General features: G+C 43.2%; 1 protein-coding gene across 2 annotated transcripts in view; it reads right to left on the bottom strand.

Annotated features, from left to right (window-relative positions):
* The window catches only part of PRDM11 (PR/SET domain 11), a 136109-nt gene that overhangs the window by 66460 nt on the left and 43083 nt on the right, over nt 1–26566 (bottom strand). For both annotated transcript variants that reach the window (XM_030200823.1, XM_030200824.1), the window contains exons 3-5: nt 13594–13718; nt 9469–9572; nt 5209–5471 (exon numbers count right to left, since the gene is read on the bottom strand). In XM_030200823.1, the coding sequence (XP_030056683.1) occupies nt 5209–5471; nt 9469–9572; nt 13594–13712 (486 nt within the window). In that variant the 5' untranslated portion in view covers nt 13713–13718. The remainder of the gene's footprint in view (nt 1–5208; nt 5472–9468; nt 9573–13593; nt 13719–26566) is intronic.

Genomic DNA, 26566 nt, shown 5'->3' with positions numbered 1-26566 from the left:
AGCTTCAGAGCTTGAACAGCATTCAAATTAAAGAGAACCTGAAATTTGAAAAGTGCTAAAAATAAGTTTTAAAAGTATTTGCATTAAATCTAATTGCAGAATTCAGGTGCTGGGAGTCTGTACTTGGTTGTCATATGCTCAGATTTGTTTAAATCATATGCAAATTAGTCTGTTTTTGGGAAGTTCTCATTTGCATATTTAAGGATTTAAAAAATGATGGAAATGTTTACAGCCTTAATGTTAGGTCATGGCTCTGATCAAAAGTGTGAAGTTTGATCCAAAAATGAAGGGTTTATCTAGTGTTTTTGACTAAAACTTCCCATTACAGTGTCTGTATGTTAATCTGCATTCAAATAGAGCTCGCTGATTGGATGATCAGCTTCTGTTAGCAATCTGCCGGGAAGGGAACAGAGTGAGACAGCAACTGACTGTCGGTTTGGCCAAGAGAGACATGCAGCTGTGAGTTCCTGCGTGTGTTGACTGAAATTATAAAAGAGTGCCTGATTATGTGGTAAATGAGAAAATATGAATGAAAAGAGGTTGGTGGAGATTGAAGTTTGAGGTTTCTCTAGTGAGAAAAGGATCTGAATATTTCAGGATTACTTGAAGTTTATGAAGAATAGAAAAGAGTGAATTTCAGTTTAAGAGTGTTTAAATCCTATAAGCTATATAAAGGCTAGGTAGATTTAAGTGACTGTAAGCAAGGAAACCTTAATATTTGATCTGAAATAAATATTTGATCTGAGATAGTTGATCAGAGATAAATGTTTGATCTGAATTATATCCTTTGGTGCAAAGGAGATTAGAAAAAGAATCTTTGGAAACTAAGAGGACTTTGCTCACATTTTGAATTAGCATTCCTATTTTGAGTTGGAAATCTTTGAAGTGTTATGAAAATACATTTTGCTTTTGAAATTGCTAAACTTTAGAGTCAGAGACTTATCAATGAGGGATACATACAGTGCTATTTTTTCCTGAGGTCCGGTTTACTTGCCTGCGCCCTTCTGTTCCTGCTCTGCTAGATGGGGGGGGGGGGGGGGGGCGCCAACTGATAGTCTGCAGGGGGGCACCAGAGACCCTAGGCACGGCCCTGCTGATTTATATTTAAATATGCTTCTTCTGCTTGAGTGCTATCTGTTTTAAGGAATTCCTTTCTAACTTTGCAATATTTTAGACTGCACAGTGCTTTGATCTGTTTGCTTCATTTTTTTTGAAGACGTGAACAAACATGTGGATAAAGGTGAACTGGTTGATGTAGTGTATCTAGATTTTTTCAATTTTATTTTATTAAATTTATAATATATAATTCACAAGTATACACTTGCTTAAGAAACACGGAAGCATATGTAACAATAAAGAAAAATCAGTTATACAGAAAAAACTAAACCCCTTCTTAGACCACTAGGAGGGGTCGTGTCAGTAAACAATTAAGAGATAAACATAAGAAAACATTACTAAAGCAAGACCCTAGATCGAGTTACATATCCACTTCTATCTAAATACCATCAAGATATACATTACCACTGGAGATCTTTTTAGCATCCAGAAATGCCCTTAAATGTTGAGGTTCCCAAAAAACATACTTAACTCTTCAATAATGAATTAAACATTTACAGGGATACGCCAATAGAATACAGGCACCTAATGCTCGAGTCTCTGTTCACATTGCTAGAAATAACTTCCTCCTCTCTTGAGTAGATTTAGCTACATCAAGGTAAATCCAGATCTTCTGTCCACAAAACAAAGCCTGTGAGTTTCGAAAATATAGATACAGAACAGCATTTAATCTTGTTCGAAAACAAAAGATGTCAGCAATGTCCCACGATCAGACACCTCAGAGAAGACTCTAAAATAGCACACAAATTATCTATATCTACACGTTGTTGTTGAAGTGGATCTGGAACCACAGGAATCCCAAGAACTTCCCCCATTTAAAAATATCAATAAGTATTTTTTAAAGAATTCTACAGGAGATAGTTCTGGAGATCTAGGAAAGTTCAAAACCAGGAGATTAAGCCTCCAATTAAAATTTTTAACCTGTTACAGTTTCCTATGTTTAAACAAAAACAAATTATCTTTAATCACAGAGGCAACAGAAGTTCTAAGTTCTTTAATATCTCCTTCAGTCTGCTGGGCTGATTTAATATAGTCCTGCCTATTTAATTAATTCCAAAGAAGTGGAAAGATCACCAACAATGCTGTGTCCTATGCAGACTTCGCCACCATTACTGATAATGCTTGAAGAGATTTCCAGATGCTATCCAGGGTCAGCGCCAAGTCTAAGTTAGCTCCTTGCTCCTGCAGCTCGGCATTCTCCTCATCTGGCCTAGCACCAGCATCAGAGATCCCTCCCCTCACTCCAGGGGAAGGGAGAGCTCAGATCGGGCCCGATAGCCAGCAGAGCATGGAGGAGAGATGACCAGCTGAGGAGAAAGAGATGTTGTTTTCCCCCAAGAGTGTGGATGCTTCTCCGACCGCACTCACCACGGGGTTCTCAACTCTGGCTCTGGATGGAATGCGCACGGCAAACAGGTCAAGCGTCACTTGTGCTGGGGAAGAAGTGCGGGCAGGTGACAGTTGCAGCCTCACCACCCTTTTCTTTTTGGCATGCAGCATCATTTCAAAGGTATCAAGGTAGGAAACCAAACAATTTCCAGCAGATGCCAATCCAAATCCTTGTGCACCGCTCAATCCGCCATCTTGACGCGCCCTTCAGAAAGCTTTTGATAAAGTTCCTCATGAGAGACTCCTGAGAAAATTAAAGAGTCATGGGATAGGAAGCAAGGTTATGGTGGGATTAAGAACTGGCTATTGGACAGAAAACAGAGGGCAGGGTTAAGTGGTCATTCTCTTAATGGAGGAGGGTGAACAGCAGCGTGCCCACAGGGATCGATACTGAGACCGGTGCTATTTAACATATTTATAAATGACAAGCAAAAAAGCCCGTTTCGTGAAAAATGAAACGGGCCCTAGGAAGGCTATCGTCTAAGCGATTTCTCCTCTCTCCCCTGCCCTCCCCTCCATGTCCAGCGATTCTCCTCTCCCCTCCCATCCATGTCCAGCAGTTCTCTCCTCCCCTCCCATCCATGTCCAGTGACTTGCCCCAGCCCCCACCTGCCCCCCTTTTAAGCACCTAACGTCGAGTTCAACCCCAGCCCTCACCTGCCCGCCCTCATCTCCCACAACAGCTCTCTTTTCCTTCCTGCCGCCCTGCCTTGATTTATCCTCTCTCCCCTGCCCTTCCTTCCATGTCCAGCGATTCTCCTCTCCCCTCCCATCCCAGCCATGTCCAGCAATTCTCCCCTCCCCTCCCATCCATGTCCAGTGAATCGCCTCAGCCCCCCCTTGTCCCCCTTTTAAGCACCCAAGTTCGAGTTCAACCCCAGCCCTCACCTGCCCACCCTTGTCTCCCACAACAGCCATCTTTTCCTTCCTGCCGCCCTGCCTTTAAAACTTTCCTTTTACCTCAGGTCGCAGCGGCGGCAGGCTTGGCTCGCGTCGCCTCCAGCCTTCCCTTTCCTTCCCGCTCAGTGTCCCGCCCTCCTCTGACATCATTTCGTCTTTCCGCGAGGGCGGGACACTGAGAGAGAAGGGAATGCTGAAGGCGAACTGATGTAAGCTCATTTGCATACGGTTACGAACCCAGCCAGCCAGCCAGGGACGCAGATGAACAAATTATTATATAAAGAGATATAGAAATTGGAACGATAATTGAGGCAATTAAATTTGCAGATGACACAAAACTATTCAAGGTTGTTAAAACACGTGCGGACTGTGAAATATTACAGGAAGACCTTAGGAAATTGGAAGGCTGGGCATCCAAATGGCAGATGAAATTTAATGTGGACAAATGCAAGGTGATACACGCAGTCAAGAAAAAGATCTAGGTGTCATTGTAGATAATACGCTGAAATCTTCTGCTCAATGTGTGGTGGCGGCCAAAAAAAGCAAACAGGATGCTAGGAATTATTAGGAAAGGGATGGTGAATAAGACCGAAAATGTTATAATGCCTCTGTATCGCTCCATGGTGCGACTGCACCGAGTATTGTGTTCAGTTCTGGTCACTGTATCTCAAAAAAGGTATAGCAGAATTAGAAAAGGTTCAAAGAAGAGTGACCAAAATGATAAAGGAGATGGAACTCCTCTTATATGAGGAAACGGTAAAGAGGTTAGGGCTCTTTAGCTTGGAAAAGAGATAGATGAGGGGAGATATGATTAAGGTCTATAAAATCCTGAGTAGTGTAGAACGACTAGAAGTAAACGGATTTTTTACTCATTCCAAAAGTGCAAAGACTAGAGGGCACTGAAGAAAGTTACATGGAAATACCTGTAAAACAAATAGAAGGAAATATTTTTCACTCAACGAACAGTTAAGCTCTTGAAATCTTTGCCGGAGGATGTGGTAACAGTGGGTAGTGTATCTGGGTTTAAAAAAAGCTTTGGACAAGTTCCTGGAGGAAAAGTCCATAGTCTGCTTTTGAGACAGACATAGGGAAGCCACTGCTTGCCCTAGGATTGGTAACATGGAATGTTGCTACTATTTGGGTTTCTGCCAGGTATTAGAGACAGGATACTGGACTAGATGGACCATTGGTCTGACCCAGTAGGGCTACTCTTCTGTTCTAATGCTAGAAAAGATGATATACCAAATTCTTAAATCAACATAAAAGCAAAGCCTGAATTGTCCAGTTCATTTACTGTAGCAGACACAGACCAAAGCACAGCAAGGATATCATATGGGAAATCCCATTAATCTGCATATTCACAGGGCCGGAATTAACTACATGTTTCTCAACTGTTTCTCTGCCTGTTATTGTTGTAACCTCCTCCACTTTAAAAGTTATCCATTTTCTTCTCACCCAAGAACCATAGCCCTTTTGAAGGATGAAAGATTATGACAACTATATAGTTTCCTCTTGGTGTTTTAAGATTTAAGGACCCATTTATCCCTTGGAACTGGAGAGTTATCAATTACAACACAGAGCGATATTCTTACCTTCAATTAGATTTAACAAAATGAAAACAGCAACTGTTTTTACACAGCAACATTATTCTGGCTGTTACTGGTTACACAGATCTGCTCATTGAGAACATGGCAATATATTTTCTGCCCAGTCACCAATGAGGAGATGCCAAGCATATGATCATATGAGCAAAGAACCAGGAAAAAGGCAAATTCCCATCTGTGGGAAATTAATCCCACTCACCAGCCATGAGAAGAAGCCAGCTGACTTGTCCTGACTGGAGATCTGTCCTTCATAGGGGCCAAAGATGTGTCCTTTAGGAATAACTTCATCCATGCACCGCACATCACTCTCCCCACTGGCTTCTTTCACCACCTCAATCCCTGCTGGTACTGTCAGCGCTGCACGCTCCGGGACCCCAACTGGCACTGGGGTGTCCGAAACAAAGACAGGTGGACCATGGTTGGGGCACTCATCTACAAAATACTCCTGACAGGCTTCACAGACTGTTGAGGAGGAGAGAATGTGGCATTAATTTAGAACAGAAATGACTAAAACAGCAACATTAATGCAGGAAAGGAAAACCTCAGTCCTCTCAAGCAGATAACAATAGCTATTTGAATTTAGGTTACAGGGTTGGTTTAAGCATCCCATGGTAGGTTTCAGCTCTGCATTATTCGGGAAGTAAACCATTAGAGAAGCACTTGACTGGATCAAACTTCTAAATACTGACGGTTAATGGAGCAGAGTTGTTCACATTCAACTTGTGGCTGTGATTATTTTTGAGCTGCATTTTACCCAAGCAGCTCTCCCACCATGTTCTTGTTCCTCAATATTTTATTCACCTATGTTCATATTAATAATCTGCAATTTGCACTCTTTTCATTTACAGTAGGATAATAAAGGATTTTATTTTTCCAGACAGTTGTGTCTGAAATCGACGGTGTCTCAATTAAGACTGATGTCGTCTCCTTAATGATGTCTTCTTGGTGAAATACAGATCATGCTGGAGTTTCAACAGTCTACTTCATCTGCATCTATTTTCAGATTTCTGGAGTTTGTACCACTCCATGTGACTTTTGTGGAGATTACTATTTAGGAGATAATTCTGTAAGTGGGCGCCTCCGTTTAGGCTAACGAATGCCAATGGGAGCCTAACATGGCATCTGGCACTCAGGTACTGTTACAGAATACTAACTGTAACCTGGTATTGGGAGGTGTAAAATCTAGGGACCAGCAGCTACACCAGCCATAGATCTGGTGTAACTGTGGGCACCCAAAAGTGGAAAGGGTGTGTGTAACTCACAGTATTCCGTAAGTGGCAGCCCCATCCATGATGCATCCCTGTATATGTCCCTCTTGCATTTAGACTGTTTCCCCCGAATTCTATAAATGGCGCAAAAAATTCTGCATAATCCTGAGACATAAGTACATAAGTATTGCCAAACTGGGACAGACCAAAGGTCCATCAAGCCCAGCATCCTGTTTCCAACAGTGGCCAATCCAGGCCACAAATACCTGGCAAGATCCCCCAAAAAGTACAAAACATTTTATGCTGCTTTTCCCAGAAATAGTGGGTTTTCCCCAATTTAATAATGGTCTATAGACTTTTCCTTTAGGAAGCTGTCCAACCCTTTTTTAAACTCTGCTAAGCTAACAACCTTTACCACATTTTCTGGCAACGAATTCCAGAGTTGAATTACACGTTGAGTGAAGAAAATTTTTCTCTGATTCGTTTTAAATTTACTACTTTGTAGCTTCGTCGCATGCCCCCTAGTCCTACCATTCCACTCCACTCATTATTTCATAGACCTCTATCATATCTCCCCTCAGCTGTCTTTTTCTCCAAGCTGAAGACCTTGGAGCTGAAGACATATGCACAGCTAAATTGGCTAACGAGCCAATTCGCACCAATAATTGGGTGCTAACAATCAATTACTAGTGTTAACTGACAACATTTTGGATTTGCGTGTGCATCTTGCTATGTGCTACTCTATAAAGATCCATGCACAAATCTTTAATCTTATAGCGTGGAACTCAAAAGGGGGTGTGGAATTCATAAAGATGCGTGTAGCATTACTACGTACTGGGGATCCGCGCCTAACTTACACGCCAGGATTTACACCAGGATTCAGTTGGTGTAAATCCTCATGCCCAAAGTTTGGCACCAAAATCGGCTCTAAACACTATTCTATAAGTAGCGTGCAACGTGGAGCACCATTTAAAGATAATGCTCCGTGCACAAATATATCTAAGCACCTTATCAAACTGCCTCTTAACCTATAGGAGTTTCATCAATTAATAATATTTTCCTTTATATACGTCATCTTTGAAATATTTCATAATTTTCTTAAAGTAATGTTGGTGAGAGACTAAGGGCTCCTTTTACTAAGATGTGCTAACGATTACTGCGCGCTAAATGCTAAAAAAGCCCGCAGGATTAAAATGGGTGTCTTGGTATTTAGCACCTTAGTAAAAGGAGCCCTAACTTGTTTAAGTGGGTTTTTGGTGTGCCATTTCATTTCACCTTCCAGGCAATATGCTGGGTAGTGTGTAACAGGAGTGTCGATGTACAAACAGAAGAAACAAGTCCTCTCAGTCTAAATAACACTCAGGAAAACAGCGAAGATGACTCAAAAATGAATAGATGATGCTTCAAAGGGTCTATGAGTTTATTATACAACAAACAAGACTCGACATAGTCAGTCAATAAGGCCTGCCTCAGAAGTCTCCTGGATTGTTGGCAGTAAAATTTTCCAAGAGATTAGACTGCATCATCCACTTAAAGTAATATCTGCTGCCAATGGGAAAAACAAAACAAAAACTATGAACCATTACTGTGCGGAGTCGAGAAGTGTTTGTGAGGAAGATATCGTTTTGGTGCACAGCGCGCTTTGTTTTTTCCATTGGTGGCAGACATTGCTTTAAGTGGATGATACAGTCTAACCTCTTTGAGAATTTTACGGCCAACAATCCAGGAGACTACTGAGGCAGGCCTTACCGGCTGAAACACAGCTATGTTGAGTCTTGGTTGTTTTACAATAAACTCATAGACCCTTTGAAGCATTGTCTATTCATTTTTAACTCACCTTCGCTGCTTTCCTGAGTGTAACGGGAGTGACCACACCATTCATTTCCACGCACTTACCATTTTTTTCTTTCTTTTTACATCAGATATTTTTATACTTAGTTTGTGCATCATGAACTTTATATTTTGCTGTGTTCTGCAACGTTTTGCATTTATGTAGCCTCAGTCTTTTCATAGCTGTGCTGTACAGTATTCCATGTCTCCACCAGTTCAAGAGAAACAAGGACACTGGACATAATGGTAACGAAGAATGGCATTGAAAATAAAGGTGCCAGTACCAAGTAAATATTCTGTGCGTTGAGTGGAGAGGGAGAGAGAAGATCCTCAAGTGATAGAAATGCAGTTGGAGACCAAGAAATGTGGAAGAAAGATATAGAACTATTTCCCGTTGTACTGGGTGCCACAGACTGGATTAAAAGAAATGTACAAGCACATCTTGATAGGTTGCCTGTACATATTACATCCTATGAACTCCAGAAGGAAATTCTCTTTGACATGACACTGTGATAAGAATTAGAAGTAAATCTGAGAAATTGTCATCATGTTCCACATCTCATGGCTTAGGAGTCCAAATACTTTTGCCTCCACAAAGGGCAGCTTTACCAATCAATTATGTCCACATAGTTAACATGTGGCTAAGCAGCGTAACACTAAAAGTCCATTCACAACCGAATTTAAAGCTGCCCTTTGTGGAGGCAAAAGTATTTGGACCACCATTAATATGTTGTTTGTGGGGGGGGGGGGGTGGGTAGTTAGTTAATGAGTTGTATTAGTTAGCAGTCTCTGCGTAGGAGATGGTATGTGAAGGTATGAGTGGTATGAATGTAGGCTGTTGCATGTGTTTGTTTTGAAAAACATAGTGATATAAACCATACTAAATGAACAAAAGGTGAAGTATAACTGTGGAATTGTTGATAGTTGTAATATTTAGTACAGTTATTCAGCATTTAACGAACCCAGGATTAATATATTGTGGCTTAGGAGTGAGGTTCATTACTGTCATGGTACATGCATAGCTAACTCATTTGAAGACGTTACCCCAACAGAGGAACACTGTACTTACTTTTCACAGGTCTACAGAACATCACATAAGCAACTATGATAAGCAATTTGCTAATCAGATAGAAAGAACAAATAAGAAAGTGAACCCTGTAGGGTAACCCAAAAGAAGCACAAATCAGAATCTCCTCAAGTGTATAGATTTGGTCCAGATTTTCTACGTGTTACAGAACCCCTATCACACACTTGCCAACAAAGTTTCAGGCATTATCTATGCCAAGGGGGGCCTCCTATCCATGTGCAGACAGACATAATAAAAGCAATAATGCACTAGTGAAATGGGCCTACAATATAACTGCTTCCAACATTCAAGAAAATCAAAATAGTCTTCCAATTTTAAGAAATGCTGCACTTACACCAGAAGTCTACCTGCTGGAAGCTCTTGCTCATGATCAAATCCCGTTTCCCTTTCAGTTTTTTGGGTTCCATTTCCATGAACTGGTGATCGACCATCCTAGAGCTGGGAAGGAAGCAACAGGGCACATTAGGTCAGACGAAAGATCCATTAAGTCCAGCATTCTTTCTTTGTTGGTGGCTAATTCAGGTCAAAAGTACCTGGCAGGATCCCAGCAAATAGATCCCTTCCTCATTCCTCACACCCAAGGATAAGCAGTGGCTTTCCCAAATCCACAATGCAAGTAATGGTTTATTGACTTTTCCTCAAAGAACTTATCTAAACTTTTTTCAGGCCCAAGCTATGCGAACAGCTTTCACTACATCCTCTGGCACAAATTCCACAGCCTAACTCTGTCCTCAGTGAAAAAGATATTTTTTTCCGATTTGTTTTAAAGGTGCTACCTAGAAGTGTCCTCTAGCCCCCAGCACTATCTAGAGTAAAAAACCATTCCTTATTTACCCATTACACCCAAATTATTACTTTATAGACCCCTCAATGACCTCGTCTCCAAGCTGAAGAGCCCTAACCTGTTTAGTTTACCCTTGTAGCGGAGTCTTTCCATCCTATTTAATCATTTTGGGTAGTCTTCTCGAAACCTTTTCTAGTTCTGCTATATCCCTTTTAAGATGGGGCAAGAAGAACTACACCCAATATTTAAGATTTGATTGTGCAATGGACATATATAGAGAGAGGCATTATGATATAACCTCTGTATTATTCTTCCTCCCTTTTTAAGGGCTCCTTTTACAAAGGCATGCTAGTGTTTTAAGCATGTGCTAAAAATAAGTGTGCGCTAAACGTTAGAAATGCCCATGGGCATCTCTAGCATTTAGCGCACGCTAAAAATGCTAGCGCGCCTTTGTAAAGACCCCCTACATAACTGTTAACATTCTGTTTGCCTTTTTGATTGCCGTCACACAATGTATTGTCCACAACAATCTCAAGACCTTCTACTTGGGTGCTGATAGCTAATAAAACTCAGCATGATGAACCTATAGTTTGGATTTTGTTTTCATTTTCACTTGACCTGATTAAACTTTATCTGTTATTTAGACCCCCTAGTCACTCAGTCTCACAAAGTCCTCCGCTACAGCTTTCGATTTAACTACTTCAAATTACTTTGTGTCATCTGCAAATTTCCCTTTTCCAAATCATCTATAAATATATTAAAAATCATTCCTACTTTTTAGCCAGTTATGGATCCACAATAGGACATTGTCTCCTACCCAATGACTTTTTAATTTTCTGAGAAGTCTCTCATGATGGACTTTGACTTACCATTATCTACATGTTTTTTAACCCCCTCAAAAAAGTTTAATAGATTAATAAGGTAAAACTTCCCTTTGCTGGGTAGGAATGTGCATGTCGTAACGTTCCTTAAAACATTTTGTGCATGTCAAATGATTTAACACAAGTTAAACAAGGGCTTAATGTGAATTAAGTAAACCTGGTGTACGTTAAAAAGCTGTAATGCATTTTAAAAATGTTTTAATAAAATGAATGTTTGAAACAAACCAAAAAAGTCCATAATTCTGGGGGGGGGGGGGGGGGGGGGGGGGGCAAATGAACTGAAAACTTTTGCCCTGTGCATATTCTATTGTTTATTCTGGCCCTATTAATCTGTGTCTGTCCAGATGGTCAGTTACTTTACTCTTTTGAACGGCTTCTACCATTTTGCCCAACAATATCATCACGACCACTGGTCCTGTTATTTCCCCAGTTCATCACTGGAGCCCTTTTAAAGAACAAGTACGCTAGTCTATCATTCTACAATTTCATTTTAAAGTTCTGTTGTTACTCCAGGAAGCCAGCCATCCTGTCCTGGTGATATATTCCCTTTAGTTTGTCAATTTGTTCTATTATATCTACTGGCTCCTCTTGATTTGCTCCTGTTCCTCTCAATCATCCCCCTCAGAGAATGTTTCGATGTAGGAATCTATCTTGGCTTTGTCTTTCATGAACATTCATGCTACTCCTCAGTCACCTAGTGGCTTCTTACTCTGTATACCCTTGAAAAAGTGAGTGTTTTACCGCTCCAGCAAGCTTCTTTTCAAATTCTGCTTTAGCCTATCCTACTGAAGCTTTACACCTAACTTAACAGGGTTAATCCTCTTTCCTATTTTCTTCACAAATGCTATCTCACCAATTATTTCTGCCAGCCTGCATATACATCAGCCCTCAAGAGCGTTACATTCTTCTTCTGCTCGTTTACTAGACGTTCCATCCTTTCGATTGATTCGGTTGCAGGAATGCAGGTCAATGATTTTTTATGTATCAGGACCAAAGTTGTGGAATGAATTGCCATTTCAGATTCGTGCAACCAGATCAATGCCTGCCTTTAAAATGATGCTGAAAACAATTATTTTCAAACAAGCATTTGGTGAAGGCTTCACTGATGGTTGCGAGACTGATGTATTTCTGGTGTCTCATGCATCTGATGAGTTTTTAACTTTATGGTATGATGTGTTGCAAACTTTTGTATCTTGTGTTTTATTTTATTTTATGGATTTATAGATGCAATTATGACATATTGTTATTTTTATTTTTTTACAGTTATGTAAGTTTATTATATAATCCACTTAGAATTATCGAGATAATGCGGAATATAAGATTTTTACAATAAACAATAAGCCACTGTAGTAGTTATCCTTCTTGTTCTACCTTCAATGATTATCTAAAATTGATAAAGTTATAATTATTATTGCCAAGTGATTGCCTAAAAGGAAGTAGTATCACATCTGAAAAGCATAAGTAATGCTCACCTTGTGTTAATTAAATTTTTTTTTTACTGCCAATTCTTTTGAAACATTTTAAGGTTCTTCCCCTGTAAACTACTTCAGTTGCTCAGAGTAACCATGCCTGAATTGTGCAATGAATTAGCACTTATAGAAGGGGACTCCAATTAGTGTGTGTGATGTCATTTATGATATCACAGCCAATACAGAATAATCCAACTGCAAAGGGAATCAAGGCTGTTACAGATAAACAGTAGGCCAGATATTGAATGAATTTTCAAAAGTACTGACTAGAGAACAAAACACTGAACTTTTGCTCCACATCATGCACAATTTGAAGTTTTACCTATGCTCAGACTAGGGGACTTTCCTTTTTTTTAATTTCAAAAGAGGTCTTTATTGATACCAAATGATCAAAATAAGTACAAATAAGCGAACAAGCTTAAGTCATGTATACAATAAAATGAGTATCAACAAACAATAAGTGCCATTGCAGTCACTAGATTCTACACAAGAAGAAATATAACCTGTATAGATTTTCTAGTTTTAAAGATATTATGCAAATTTCCCCCTTTAACCCAACAATCTGAAGTCCACGATGGTAAGAACAAGTAATTAACTACAAAAAAAATACCAACAGAAACCTCACCCCTAGTTACACTGAACAATGTTGCAGGAACGGATCCCAAATGGCTTCCCAGTTATGCAAAGCGCAGCTATGTACTGCCAAAAGGTGTTCCAGATCACAAATGTACCACAAGCTTATTCAAACATTTAATCAAGGAAGGAACAGTCTGCTGCTTCCAATGAGTGACTAACGTACCATGAGCAGCACACATAGCATGTCTCACCAAGAAAGCCTGAGGTCCTTTAAGTCCTGGTACTTTCTTAAGAAACAAAACGTATATCAGGGACCACTGGAACTAGGGGGTTTTCTTTCAGACTTTTTTTGTGTGTGGAGCAATGGCTCTTTGAGGTGGGTGTGATATCTGAAATGATGTCCTTTGGGCTTTAAGACCTGGGCTTCGGCAAAGAGCATTTAAGCATTGTTTGCTGACTTGAGCCTATACTTCATTGCCGTAAAGCACCATTGTTTCAGCAGGCTTTCACCACCATGCTTGACAGATTTTATGACCCCTGAGGCAGGAAGCCATTCCGCCGAAACACGGGTCTTCTGTGAGTATATGTGGTGCTTTCAGAAGAAACATTCTAAACGGACCACATCCTTACTATCCTGATTCATTTACGAAGGATAATTGTCCATCCCTATTCCTTTTTGCTCATGCCCTTTGGGCTACAACAGAGGGCTACAGCATCTGTACCTATGAAAAAGAAGAGAGATTCCTTACCACTGCTGGGTATAATCCTCATCATGGCGTGGAGAGCAGGCCTCAGTCTTCACTGTCACTATATCCTCCATGGTCGCTGAGGGATGTAATGAATAGCACTCTCTGACATTTTCATTCATTCTGTCCTGAAAAGAGGAAAATAAAACAGAATGTAGGATGGATTGACTAATAATGTCTTAACACTGGTAAAGGGAAGAAAAACATCCTGAGATAAAAGGCCCTGCAATTAAGATTCCTACTGTCGTCACATATAGCCTTCCTGAGATATTTCACCACTGCACAAGTTTTTAACTCGACACCTTGCTAGTTTTAAGAGTACTTCAGAAGCCTGAACGACTGTGTCCCTTCAAATCTACTTTTCTGCTGAGATCCAATGTGTAAGAATAGTTTTAGCATTCTGAAACTTTGAAGTTTTAGGTGTCACATGTTTGTGAGGGATGGGGTAAGCTGTAGAAGTATGAAGGACAGGAGAACTCATGAATTATTTCAATTTCCATTTTTAACCCAGATTTCCATAAGGTGCTCAAGACAAGGAACACCACAACTATAAAAAGCAGATACAATACAATAAACACCACAATTATAAAAAGCAGATACAATACAATAAAATACAATCAAACACTAAAATACAGTAGTTTACCAAGGGTGGGACAGTGAGGCGGTCCGCTCCCGGTGCAGGCAGCAAGGGGGTGCACAGAGCAGTTGTACAGCTGTTGGCTCTGCCGGTCCCCTGCCCCCTCTGACATTACTTTCTGTTCTGAGGCAGGGGACCGGCAGACGACAACCACGCAACTGCTCCGTGCACCCTCTTACTAGGAGGAAGGGGTGTGGAGGTGATGCACCTCAGGGTGTGGGTGTGTGTGTGTGTGTGTGTGTGAGAGAGAGATGCGCCTTGGGGGGAGGGGGCACAGCAGCGACCCGCACCGGGTGGCAAACAAGGTAGGTGCGCTGCTGCTAAAATATACTATACATGAACACAAAGCAGTACAATGATAAACAGTATGGACTAGATTCTGTAAATGGTGCCCAAATTTGGACGCTGAACAAAAATGAGTGCTAAGCGCTATTTAATAAATGGCGCTCCAAGTTGGGTGTTGTTTACAGAATAGCGCTTAGTGCCAGGATCCATGCCCAGTTTTGGGTGCGAGGATTTACACCAACTGAAACCTGGTGTAAATCCTCGCACCTAAATTAGGCACAGATCTACCATATTCTATAACACTGCACACAAGCACACAAATTCTAGGCACACCCATGATCCACACATGCTCTTTGCATGGCCAAGTCCCCTTTTTGGGTCCACATGGAAAAGTTTGCACATATATCTTTATAGAATCCCGACTAGGAAGATGCACATGTAAATTCAAATTGTTGCCAATTCGCGCCAATAATTGATTGTTACTACTCAATTATTGGTGCTAATTGGCTTGTTGTTAAATTCAGTGCGCAAATTGGGCGCACACCCAAATTTGCATACACAATTTTGAGCATCATATATAGAATTTGGGGGTATAATCCCAACATAACAGATAAAAATCCCCGCTTAGACAAATATTTTGGGGAGTGAATTTAGTAATCAATCCCATACAGCAAAAGGCTCATTTTTGTATTCCATTATCTTTATATAAAATGTCTATACCGCTTACACTGATAAAAATATCTGTTCAAAGTGGTTCACATTATTAAGATTTATTTAAAATGTTTTTGAAGAAATTAATCTAAGGCGGTATACAGCAAGAATAAGCCAAACACAAGCAATAGCCCTACTATTCTTGCTTTGGCCAAGAACAAGGCACATAAAAGCCGTTCCTGGGCAGACCTTACCCTGCCGAATCAAATAAAGCCTTTAAAGCAAGTGTTATAATCTTAAACTGGTGGCAAGTGAAAATCCTTCAGTACTGACAAAGTGTCATACCCCCTAGACTCTACGCTTATTATTATTTGTAGCATTTGTATCCCACATTTTCCCACCTCTTTAACATTGCTTTTGACTCGTAACCACTCACCTCCACCTACCCTCCTCTCTTCCTTCCCGTTCACATTAATTGATTTGATTTGCTTACTTTATTTATTTTTGTCTATTAGATTGTAAGCTCTTTGAGCAGGGACTGTCTTCTATGTTTGTGCAGCGCTGCGTACGCCTTGTAGCGCTATAGAAATGCTAAATAGTAGTAGTAGTACTATTTGCAGGCTCAATGTGGCTTATATTTGCCGTTATGGCGATTGCCATTTCCGGACTTCAGATATGCACATGATTTTGCAATCAAGTGCGTACATACATGGTGGAAGAATGCATTGTGTACTTGCGTACTTGTTAACACGTGGTTTTACAACCAAGTGCGTATATATGTGGTAGAAGAATACATTGTGATCTTGTGTGGGTGTCGGCTTTATGTAATTGCTCAGGTGACTGTATTATGGTGAGAGTAATAGTGTTGGGCAGTGATTAGGTCGTTTCAATCTTATTCTTCATTGTTGTTGTTTAGATGTTAGGATGATTGTTTGTTGTATGCTTTTTTGAATAAGTCCGTTTTCAGTAGTTTACGAAAGATGGTTAAATCTTGCGTTGTCTTTATGGTCTTCGGGAGCGCGTTCCATAGCTGTGAGCAAATGTAGGAGAAGCTGGTTGCGTAAATGGACTTATATTTTAATCCTTGCAGTTGGGGTAATGGAGGTTGAGGAATGTACGTGCTGATCTTTTAGCGTTCCTAGCAGGTAGGTCTATTGGGTGTATTAATTGACAATCACCTCACGTTTGTGCCTCAGGTTTCCTCAGTAGTGAAAAAAATCCTTCAGTTCTCTTTGGAAGCTGAGGAGAATCATATCATATTTTTCACCAGACATCTCAGACTCCACCGCTAACTCCAGACTTCATTCCTTTTATCTTGCTGCACAATATGCCTGGAATAGACTTCCTGAGCCGGTACGTAGAGCTCCATCTCTGGCCATCTTCAAATCTAGGCTAAAACCCCACCTTTTTGATGCTGCTTTTAACTCCTAACCCTTACTCACTTGTTCAGTACCCATGTTTTATCATTCCTACCTTAATAATTCCCTTAACTCTTATTTGTCCTGTTTACTGTCCTAATTAGATTGTAAGCTCTGTCGAGCAGGGACTGTCTCTTTATGTCCAGTGTACAGCGCTGCATACATCTAGTAGTGCTATAAAAATAATAATAAGTAGTAGTAGTTCGATCCTTGGCTTTAACTCAGTTCGATTACTGCAACTCCATCTATGCTGGATATAAGGAGGGTGTCCTAAAATGGCTACAAACGGCCCACAAAACTGCAGCTAGGCTTGTCCTCGAGGGGAAAATTAGGTTCTTACCTTGGTAATTTTCTTTCCTTTAGTCATAGCAGATGAAGCCATTACGTATGGGTTATGTCCATCAACCAGCAGGGGAGATAGAGAGCACTCAAACTTTCACAGTGCCCTCTTGGCCAGCCAGCTCCACTGCCTCTTCAGTATTTGAAGCTTCCAAAGCAGTATGGCAAACCGCAATGGGAATCACAAGAGCTTTCCTCACAGCGAACGATAGCCCATCACAAGGGCATGAACTCATAAAGGAGGGAATGCACATCCTCCTGGAGGGAATAAACTCATCCTCCTTATTGTATAAGTGGAGGGGAACACACGCGCCTCCTGGAGGGAATCACACATCCTCCCAACACACTGAAGGGAATGAACTCATCCTCCTATTTATAGAACTGGAGGGGAACACACGCACCTCCTGGAGGGAATCACACATCCTCCCAACACACTGGAGGGAATGAACACATCCTCCTAAATTTAAACTGAACATGAATCCTGAAGATTGTTTTCCAACTTTCTCCCAAGGAAGGAACTTCAGGAAATTAGAACAGAACCTGAAAAACAGATTCACAGCATACAGACAATCATACAGGGAGGGCTCATGGCTTCATCTGCTATGACTAAAGGAAAGAAAATTACCAAGGTAAGAACCTAATTTTCCCTTCCTTGTCATCAAGCAGATGAAGCCATTACGTATGGGATGTAACAAAGCAATCCCTAGATAGGGTGGGAACAAGCCACACCACGCGCTAGCACTTGTGCACCAAAACGCGCATCCCTCCTGGCAGCCACATCCAGCCTGTAATGTCGGGCAAAGGAGAGCTTAGAAGCCCATGTTGCTGCACTGCATATCTCTTGAAGAGAGTGGCTTTAGACGCTGGAGACCCTCTGCGAGAACCGGATAGCAAAACAAACAGATGATCAGAAGTCCTGAAAGAGTTAGTAACTCGCAGATACTGCAGCAGAGTCCTGCGCACATCCAAAAGGTGCAGCTGCCCAAAAGATTCTGGAAACTCTTCCTCTGAAAAAGAGGGCAAGAAAATAGGCTGGTTTAAGTGAAAGGCTGACACCACCTTAGGCATAAAGGAAGGCACGGTCCGAACCGTGACTCCGGACTCTGAAAATTGCAGAAATGGGTCTCTACAGGACAGCGCCTGGAGCTCTGACACCCGTCTCGCCGAGGTAATGGCCACCAGAAAAACGGCCTTCAGTGTCAAGTCTTTCTCCGATGCTCGCCGAAGCGGCTCAAAAGGAGATGCCTGCAGGGTTTTCAAAACTAGCCCCAGGTTCCAAGCTGGACAGGGTGCTCGCACTGGAGGTCGGAGCCGAAGCACCCCTCTAAGAAACCGTGCCACATCTGGGTGAGCAGCCAAAGACACGCCTTCCATCTTCCACGAAGGGAGGCCAACGCTGCCACCTGCACCCGCAGGGAATTATAGGCCAAGCCTTTTTGTACACCTTCCTGCAAAAAGTCCAGAATCGGCGAGACAGGAGCCCGCACTGGAACAATGGCTCAAACAGGCACCAAATCCTGGCATAAGCCACGGAAGTGGACCGCTTGCGGGCTTGCAGGAGAGTGGAAATAACTTTATTGGAATAACCTTTATCCCTCAATTGCGCCCTCTCAATAGCCATGCCGTAAGACCAAAGCGGCCGGCGTCCTCCATGGCTACCGGTCCCTGAGTCAACAGGTTTGGTACCAGAGGTAACGGCAGAGGAGCCTCCAGGAGCATCTGTCGGAGGTCTGCATACCAAGGTCTCCTTGGCCAATCCGGGGCGATGAGGACCACTTCTCCTGGGTGCAGCCGAATCCGCAAGAGCAGGCGTTCTATCAAGGGCCATGGGGAAAACACATAAAGTAGACCCAGAGGCCAGGGTTGAGCCAAGGCATCCAACCCCGCCGAGCGAGGATCTCTCCGTCTGCTGAAGAAGCACGGGACTTTGGTATTGGCACTTGTCGCCATTAGATCCATCACGGGCTTGCCCCATTTGGCACAGATCTGCAGGAATACTTCGTCTGCCAGATTCCATTCTGCTGGATCGATCTGATGCCTGCTCAGAAAATCGGCATGCACATTGCTCTGACCTGCAATATGAGCTGCCGACAGACACTGAAGATGCAGCTCGGCCCAGTGGCAAATCAGTTCGGCCTGCGCGGCTAGTGCTCTGCACCTTGTTCCGCTTTGTCGATTTATATAGGCCACCGTTGTCGTGTTGTCAGACATCACTCTGACAGCCAATCCTTCCAGGGTCACTTGAAAGGCCAGAAGCGCCTGAAACACCGCTTTCAACTCTAGGCGGTTGATGGACCACTCCGACTCCTCGGATGTCCATAGACCCTGGGCATGCTTCCCCTTGCAGTGTGCGCCCCAGCCCTTCAGGCTGGCATCTGTTACCACTAGGCACCAAACGGGGAGCGTCAGCGGCAATCCTCGCCGCAGCATGCTGTCCGAGAGCCACCACTCCATGCTGAGACGGACCGCAGGGAGCCAAGTAAGTCTGCATTGGTAATCCTGAGAAATAGGAGACCATCTCCGGAGTAGGGAATACTGTAGAGGTCTCAGGTGCGCTCTCGCCCAGGGTACCACTTCCATCGTGGCTGTCATCGATCCCAGCAGCTGGACAATGTCCCAAGCTCGCGGGCGGGGCATCCTCAGGAGCAGACGGACCTGATTCTGAAGCTTGCACCGCCTTAGCTCGGGTAGGAACACATAGCCCGAGACCGTGTCGAACCTGGCCCCCCAAAACTCTAGAGATTGTGAAGGGGACAGGTGACTTTTGGCCATATTGACGACCCAGCCTAGAGATTGCAGTACTGAGACCACTCTGGCTGTAGCTTGTAAGCTCTCTGTTGCAGAGTCTGCTCTGATGAGCCAGTCGTCTAGGTACGGGTGAACCCTGATACCTTCTCGCCTGAGAAAAGCAGCTACTACCACCATTACCTTCGAAAAGGTTCGGGGAGCTGTGGCGAGGCCAAAAGGCAAGGCCCTGAACTGGAAATGTTTTCCCAACACCGCAAACCTCAGAAACTTCTGGTGCGGGGGCCAAATTGGTATGTGCAAGTAAGCTTCTTTCAGGTCTAGAGACGTGAGAAACTCTCCTGGCCGAGCCGCCGCAATGACGGAGCGCAGGGATTCCATGTGGAAATGCCGCACTCTCAGGGACTTGTTCACTTCTTTTAAGTCCAGAATAGGGCGAAAGGACCCACCTTTTCGCGGCACCACAAAGTAGATAAAGTATTGGCCGCAGCCTTGCTCGGCGGGAGGCACCGGGGTCACTGCCCCTAACTGAATCAGACCTTGTAAAGTCTCCTCCACCGCCGCCCGTTTGACGGCAGAACCGCATCGGGACTCCACAAACACGTCTCTTACTGGGGCGTTGAATTCTATTCTGTATCCATCTCTGATCAGGTCCAGAACCCACTGATCTGAGGAAATCTTGGCCCACTCCTCGACAAAGAGGGAAAGCCGTCCTCCGATGACAGGCATCGAGGAGAGGGCCGGCGCACCATCATTGAGAGGGTCGCCCCTGAACTCCTGGTCTTGAGCCACCGGCTGCGGGACGCTTGTCCGAGCGAAAGGAGTTCCTCTGCTGACCACGGGCACGTGAAGTGAACCCAGCAGAACGCCCCGGGCGGTACCTTCTAGCTTCACGGAAGCGAGGTCTGTACGAGGAGTGGACCGCCTGGCCCTTAGAGGAAGGCCTCTGCCTATCTTCGGGCAAGCACTGGGGTTTTGGATCACCCAGGCCTTTCACAATTTTCTCTAACTTCTCACCAAATAGGAGAAGTCCTTGAAAAGGCAACTTCACCAACCTTTGCTTAGAGGCCATGTCCGCTGCCCAGTGTCGTAGCCACAGACGACGGCGAGCCGCCACTGCTACTGCCATTTGTTTAGCCGAAGCTCTGACAAGGTCATAAAGGGCATCAGCCAGAAAGGACAAGGCCACCTCCATCCGCGGAGCCACATCCAAGAAGGGCTCCGCTCCATCTCCGGGCTGAGCCACTGCCTGTTGCAGCCAAGCTAGGCAGGCTCTCACAGCATAACAGATGCAGACGCCCGAACAGTGAGACCTGCAATTTCAAAGGACCGTTTCAACGCTGTTTCCAGCCTACGGTCTTGAACATCCTTCAGGGCAACACCTCCTTCAACAGGGAGGGTAGTTCTCTTTGTCACCGCAGTGACTAGGGCATCCACTGTAGGCATTTGAAAATGAGCCATATGTCCCTCACGCAGAGGGTATAACTGCCCCATAGCCCTGGAAACTCTCAAAGGTCCCTCGGGGTCAGCCCACTGAGCCGAAACAAGCTCTAGGATGGAGTCATGCAAAGGGAAGGCCCGAGCAGCTTTCTTGGTACTAGCCATCCTGGGATTACCCGAGGAGGCCATGCCACTGTCAGGATCTTCAATCGAGAGGGCCTGCAGGGTATCTGAAATAAGCGCTGGCAGCTCATCACGGTGGAAAATCCTCACCGCGGAGGGATCATCCAGATCCTGTGGTAAATCCGCACCTGACTCTGGTTCCTCAGACCAAGAACGTCTGTCAGAGTTCTCCGAATCCTCACACCCCGACCACGGGGGGGGGGGGGGGGGGGGGGGGGGAAGGTGCACCACAATCTGAAGGGGAATTAACCCTTCTGCGCTTATCTTTAGGCCAAGCATCCGGGAAAAAAGCCTCACTGGGCAGTCCCAGGCCAGAATCCATCGGGGGGGGGGGGGGGGGGCAATCAGAGGAGCCTCAGGCGACCCTTGAGGAAGGGCTCTTTTCATCATGTATGCTTTATGCAGCAAAAGCACAAAATCCGGGGAGAAAATCTCACCCTGGGCACCCAAATCCTGTCCGGTGCTAGCCACTCCTGAAATAACCTCATCTCAAGGTGCCCCACCCGGCTCAGGTCTCTCCGTGTCCACGGAGGCCGCGCCATGCGGTGTAAGCAAAATGGCACCCGCTGCCAGCTCAGAGCGGGAAGAAACATCGCTCGTCATGCTCGGGCTGGCTCCTACGCCAATACAGCACGATTTACAGAGCCCTGCTGCTGATTTGCGCTTGCCACAAGTGGAACAGCGCTTTACATTGTCCGCAGCCATCGCCGAAAAATGGCGGTAAAATCCAAAATGGCGGTTTCGCGCCAAAATCGCCCCGATCACGGGCCCACCCCGGAGGAGTTGGAAAACACTCTTACCTCAAAGGATCTAGTGTACAACTACGATCCTGCTGAAAATCAGGTCAAAAACCTCTGTTCCAGCGTCTCTGCGTTTAAAAAACGCGACGTGACTTTTTTTTTTAAGCTGTGTGGAAAGCAGAGGTATTGAAGACTCCGGAAGCTCAGATGAGTGAGAAAGGCAGGGAAAGGGCGAACCTATATGCCTGCATCCACTGTTGGTGGGTAAGGACAGGGAAAGCAAGGCAATATGTCCACATCCACAGAGGTATGGGTAAGGCAGGGAAAGGGCTAACCTATGTGCCTTTAAAGTGAAGCTGCTATAGCCTCCAACACCCCGGTTAACAACTGGCAGCCAGGAACCACCTCCCGGCAGATTTTTCTGGAGCTCGAACAAGCTGCAGCCACCCTGCTAAGGGAGATAGAGAATACTGGAGAGGCAGTGGAGCTGGCTGGCCAAGAGGGCACTGTGAAAGTTTGAGTGCTCTCTATCTCCCCTGCTGGTTGACGGACATAACCCATACGTAATGGCTTCATCTGCTTGATGACAAGGAAGTATCGCGTTTTGATAGAGCCACTCCATTATTATGCAAGCTGCACTGGTTGCCCATTAAAGCCAAGATTATTTTTAAATTATGTGTTTTTGTCTTTCAAATATTATATGGCATGACACCGGATTATATGCAGCCCTTAATAACTATTGCCCTAAGCAATATAACCTCTGGTTCTAGAGACCACCTTAGACTTCACCTTCCATATTGCAAGAGAGTGCATTATAAGTCAGTTCATTTTGCTGACTTTAGATACCAAGGTGCTAAGTGGTGGAATTCACTGCCAATGGCAATCAAGGGGTCAACCTGATTGCTTGGTATTTTGTAAAAAACTGAAAACTCTCCTCTTTGAGAGATTTCTATCCATTGATGGAGTATCTTAGATTGCAAATGGCCATCAATGGTTTATATTTGATATTTTATTTATGGCTTTGTAAACCTTGTCTGTTGTTTATTTACTGTTAGCCACATTGATCTCAAGTATGTTCGGAATAATGTGGACTATAAATGCCTAAATAAATAAATAAATAATAGTTAAATATGCTCTCTAAATTCACTGCCAATCAAAATTCATGCAGCCACACGTGTACAAACTGTAGTCTATGGGTATTCTTCAAAATGAAGACCACTTAAAGGAACTAAATATAGTTGTCTAACCTGGCAGTAATTTTGGCACTGGTAATACTGGTCAGGGTTGCTTGATCATAAAAAGATCAAAGTAGAACAATCCAAACTCCTCTTAGCAGTCATAATAATTTGGGTTTCTATTCATTTATTCAGTTATCTGTAAACCTTAATATTCCACCTATAACGGATAACAATAAAATCATAGTAGAAGAAAAATCAAATATCACACCCAAGCTGCAGACTGGGATTTTCAAAGGCAGGGCTGATCCATCCAATACTGGATGGATATCCAGGTCCAGAAAATTGGACTTGGTAACCCAGAGAATGTCAGGTCTCTTAGGGTTTAAGTTTAGTGTATTCCTACGCAACCGTCTACTACTAATATGAAATATTAATTCAGATTCTTCATTGATTCAGTTGGGTCTTCCCTATATCACTGAAGCAATGATGTCTGTTTGTTAAACTGTGCAGTATGTCACCAATTCTTTTTAATCTTTAACATATTTCACTGGCTGAAATCATCTACAAACACAACATTAACTGGAGGAGTAGCCTAGTGGTTAGTGCAACAGACTTTGATCCTGGGTTTAATTCCCACTGCAGCTCCCTGTGACTCTGGGCAAGTCACTTAACCAACCCTCCATTGCCCCAGGTACAAATAAGTACCTGCAAATACTATGTATATTGAATGTAGATGCAAAAAAAACCTCAAACCAACAAACAAAAACCACACAGAAAGGTGGTGTATCAAGTCCCATTCCCTATTCCCTTTCCCTAATTGCCATTTATTTGTAGACAATACCCCTATTGCTGCAATCACTAAGCTGAATGATGTTTAGATGTTGTTTCTGGGTAGCTGGGTCATCATAAATTCAAACTGAATCCCCCTCAACAAGGCTCTAGATTAAATACAAAATATAGGCTTCAGTTAATAGATCCTTCAGTACTGGACAGTGCAATCCACCCTAAAGACATAGGGATCAATGAATAAATAAATAAATACAGACCCTAAATGGAAATCTCTTCAGGCACTCAGAAATTTGGGAGGTCATCCAATTCTTTCACCAAACCATTCTGAAGACCCACCATCTTTAAGGTTCACAGGAACAAAGTATAAATCAAACCTGATCAACTAGTGAACAGACTAGGAAACAAGCAAGTCTTGGACCCCTTCTACCTTAAAGTTCTTAACTGCCCAAAATTGAAAAAGCAAACTAGTGTGTGGCCTCCCACAAGTGTAGGTTCCAGAGTTATCTGAACCAAGCTTAAAAGAGACCTCAGATTTTCTAGTTTCTGGGATTAACTAGACAATCCAGTCTTTGAGAATGCTGAAGCCCTCCATGTCCATAAATCTGGGGGACCCTCAGGCCACCTCTGAAATAACTTTTAACAGCTCCTGTAGAACAGAACCTTGACTCTGTGGGGCCCAGTTAATCAGCAGGCAAGCTTGTCCTGGCTGACAATTTTCAGAAACAAGCATTAAACATCAGTTGGTTGTCTAATAAATAGACTAGAAGGAGGAACTGAGTTATGAGAAGATAATTGTTCTCTGTCTCCCCTGCCAAAGGTTTTCCTCTTTTCAAAAAGTAGAAAAAACAGGTTGGGGGGGGGGGGGGGGCAGCAAACTTACAAAAAGAATAATACTGTTCAAATCCTCCAACACTGGTTCTGTGACACACAGCATTTCTACATTTTTATCCAAAATCCAATCATAAATCATGGCAGAGCCCCTATTAACAGAACCAGCATTCAGGATCAACTTGATTAACTGGGTAATCGTACTGATGGATTCTCTACACAGAATATGTTAAAAGCGTAACCTTCACAGCATATCTTCTGAACCCAGTTCATTCTCTTCCATCATCATTTAGAGCTCCACTAAATATGCAAGTGGATGCCAATTCAATAATGATGGTGTTTACATGTATGCAGCGAATATGTGTATAAAGGATTACAACATTAAAAATACATGCATAAATGCCGAAATTCCACCTAAGCACTACTAGACAAATACTTGCATACGGAGTGTTGACAGGTGGGTGTATGCATGGGTGGAGCATAGGCATGACTCATACTTACACATGTAACTTATAGTATACAAGCTACACATGTATCTATGGTGCTCTATGGCTGGTGTAAAGTGCTCAACCTAAATTACTAAAAGATATCATGGATCAGACTTTGATGGTGGCTTTGGATATAGTCTCATTATACACACAAATACCACAGGAGGGGGCACTGGATATTATACAGCAGATCGTTGATGGTAGACCAGGTCCGCAGAGGATTACATCAGAGTTTATTATAGAGTTGACAAGATTGGTAATTCAAAAAAATTACTCTTGGAATGATGATGGCAGATTCAAGGTGTGGCAATGCGTGTTACTTTAGCCCCACTGGTAGCAACGTTATACACTGCCCGTTTGGAATCTCAACATATATATCCTTCAGAAGGGTTTCCAACTGTCTGGTTTTGGAGGAGATATTTGGACAATGTATCTTTCCTTTGGACTGACACTGAACAGGCTTTGAATGAGTTTGTCACCTGGCTTAATACTTGGGATGGGAACATCCAATTTACCAAATCAACAAGTATAGCCGCCACTGAATTTCGGGACTTGTGGATTTTCAAGGAACAGGGTCAACTGTCCACTTTATCAGAAGCTGGTAGAACAAGTTGGAAGTTTTCATCCATATAGGTTAAAACATAACCTCCCAGTCAGCCAATTTCTGCAATTACAGAGGGTATATGCTCCTCTCTGGAAGATTTTAAATGTCAATCCAAGCTATTGGAAGAAAGATTTTTAAGCCGGGGCTATCCCAAGTCTGCTATTAAAAAGGCTTATCTGCGAGCACAGTTTGCCCAGCGACCACTGCTTTTGCAGGAACAAGTGTTGGGGAGAGAGGAAGGTTTCACGTGTGTTCTTCCTTATACTAAAACCGGTTAGCAGGTTGTTTAGATTCTTAAAACACATTGGCATATTATGCAATTGTACCCATGTTTTATGGATCTTCCTATTATCTCTTATAAGCGGGGCAAGACAATAGGAGAGTTATTGGGCAAAAATTGCTATTTTGAAGCCAAGATTAGGCAATAGACAGGATTTCATAAAGGTTGTGGATGCTGCCAATGGTGTCAGGTGGCTTTAGAAGGCCCTTCTTGGACAGATCCACAAACTGGTTGTTGTTTAAAAGCTCGCAATAATACGGATTGAGGGACGAAGAATGTTATCTATATTATTTTATGCCCTTGCAATCTGGTATACGTGGGGAGGAGCAGTTGCCCTATTAGGTTATGACTTACAGAGCATAAATCCCATA

This window comes from Microcaecilia unicolor, chromosome 4 (assembly GCF_901765095.1).
Source record: "Microcaecilia unicolor chromosome 4, aMicUni1.1, whole genome shotgun sequence".
Taxonomy (NCBI): Eukaryota; Metazoa; Chordata; class Amphibia; order Gymnophiona; family Siphonopidae; genus Microcaecilia; species Microcaecilia unicolor.
The sequence above is the reverse complement of the archived record's forward strand: the minus strand, read 5'-3'. Positions and strand labels throughout refer to the sequence as shown.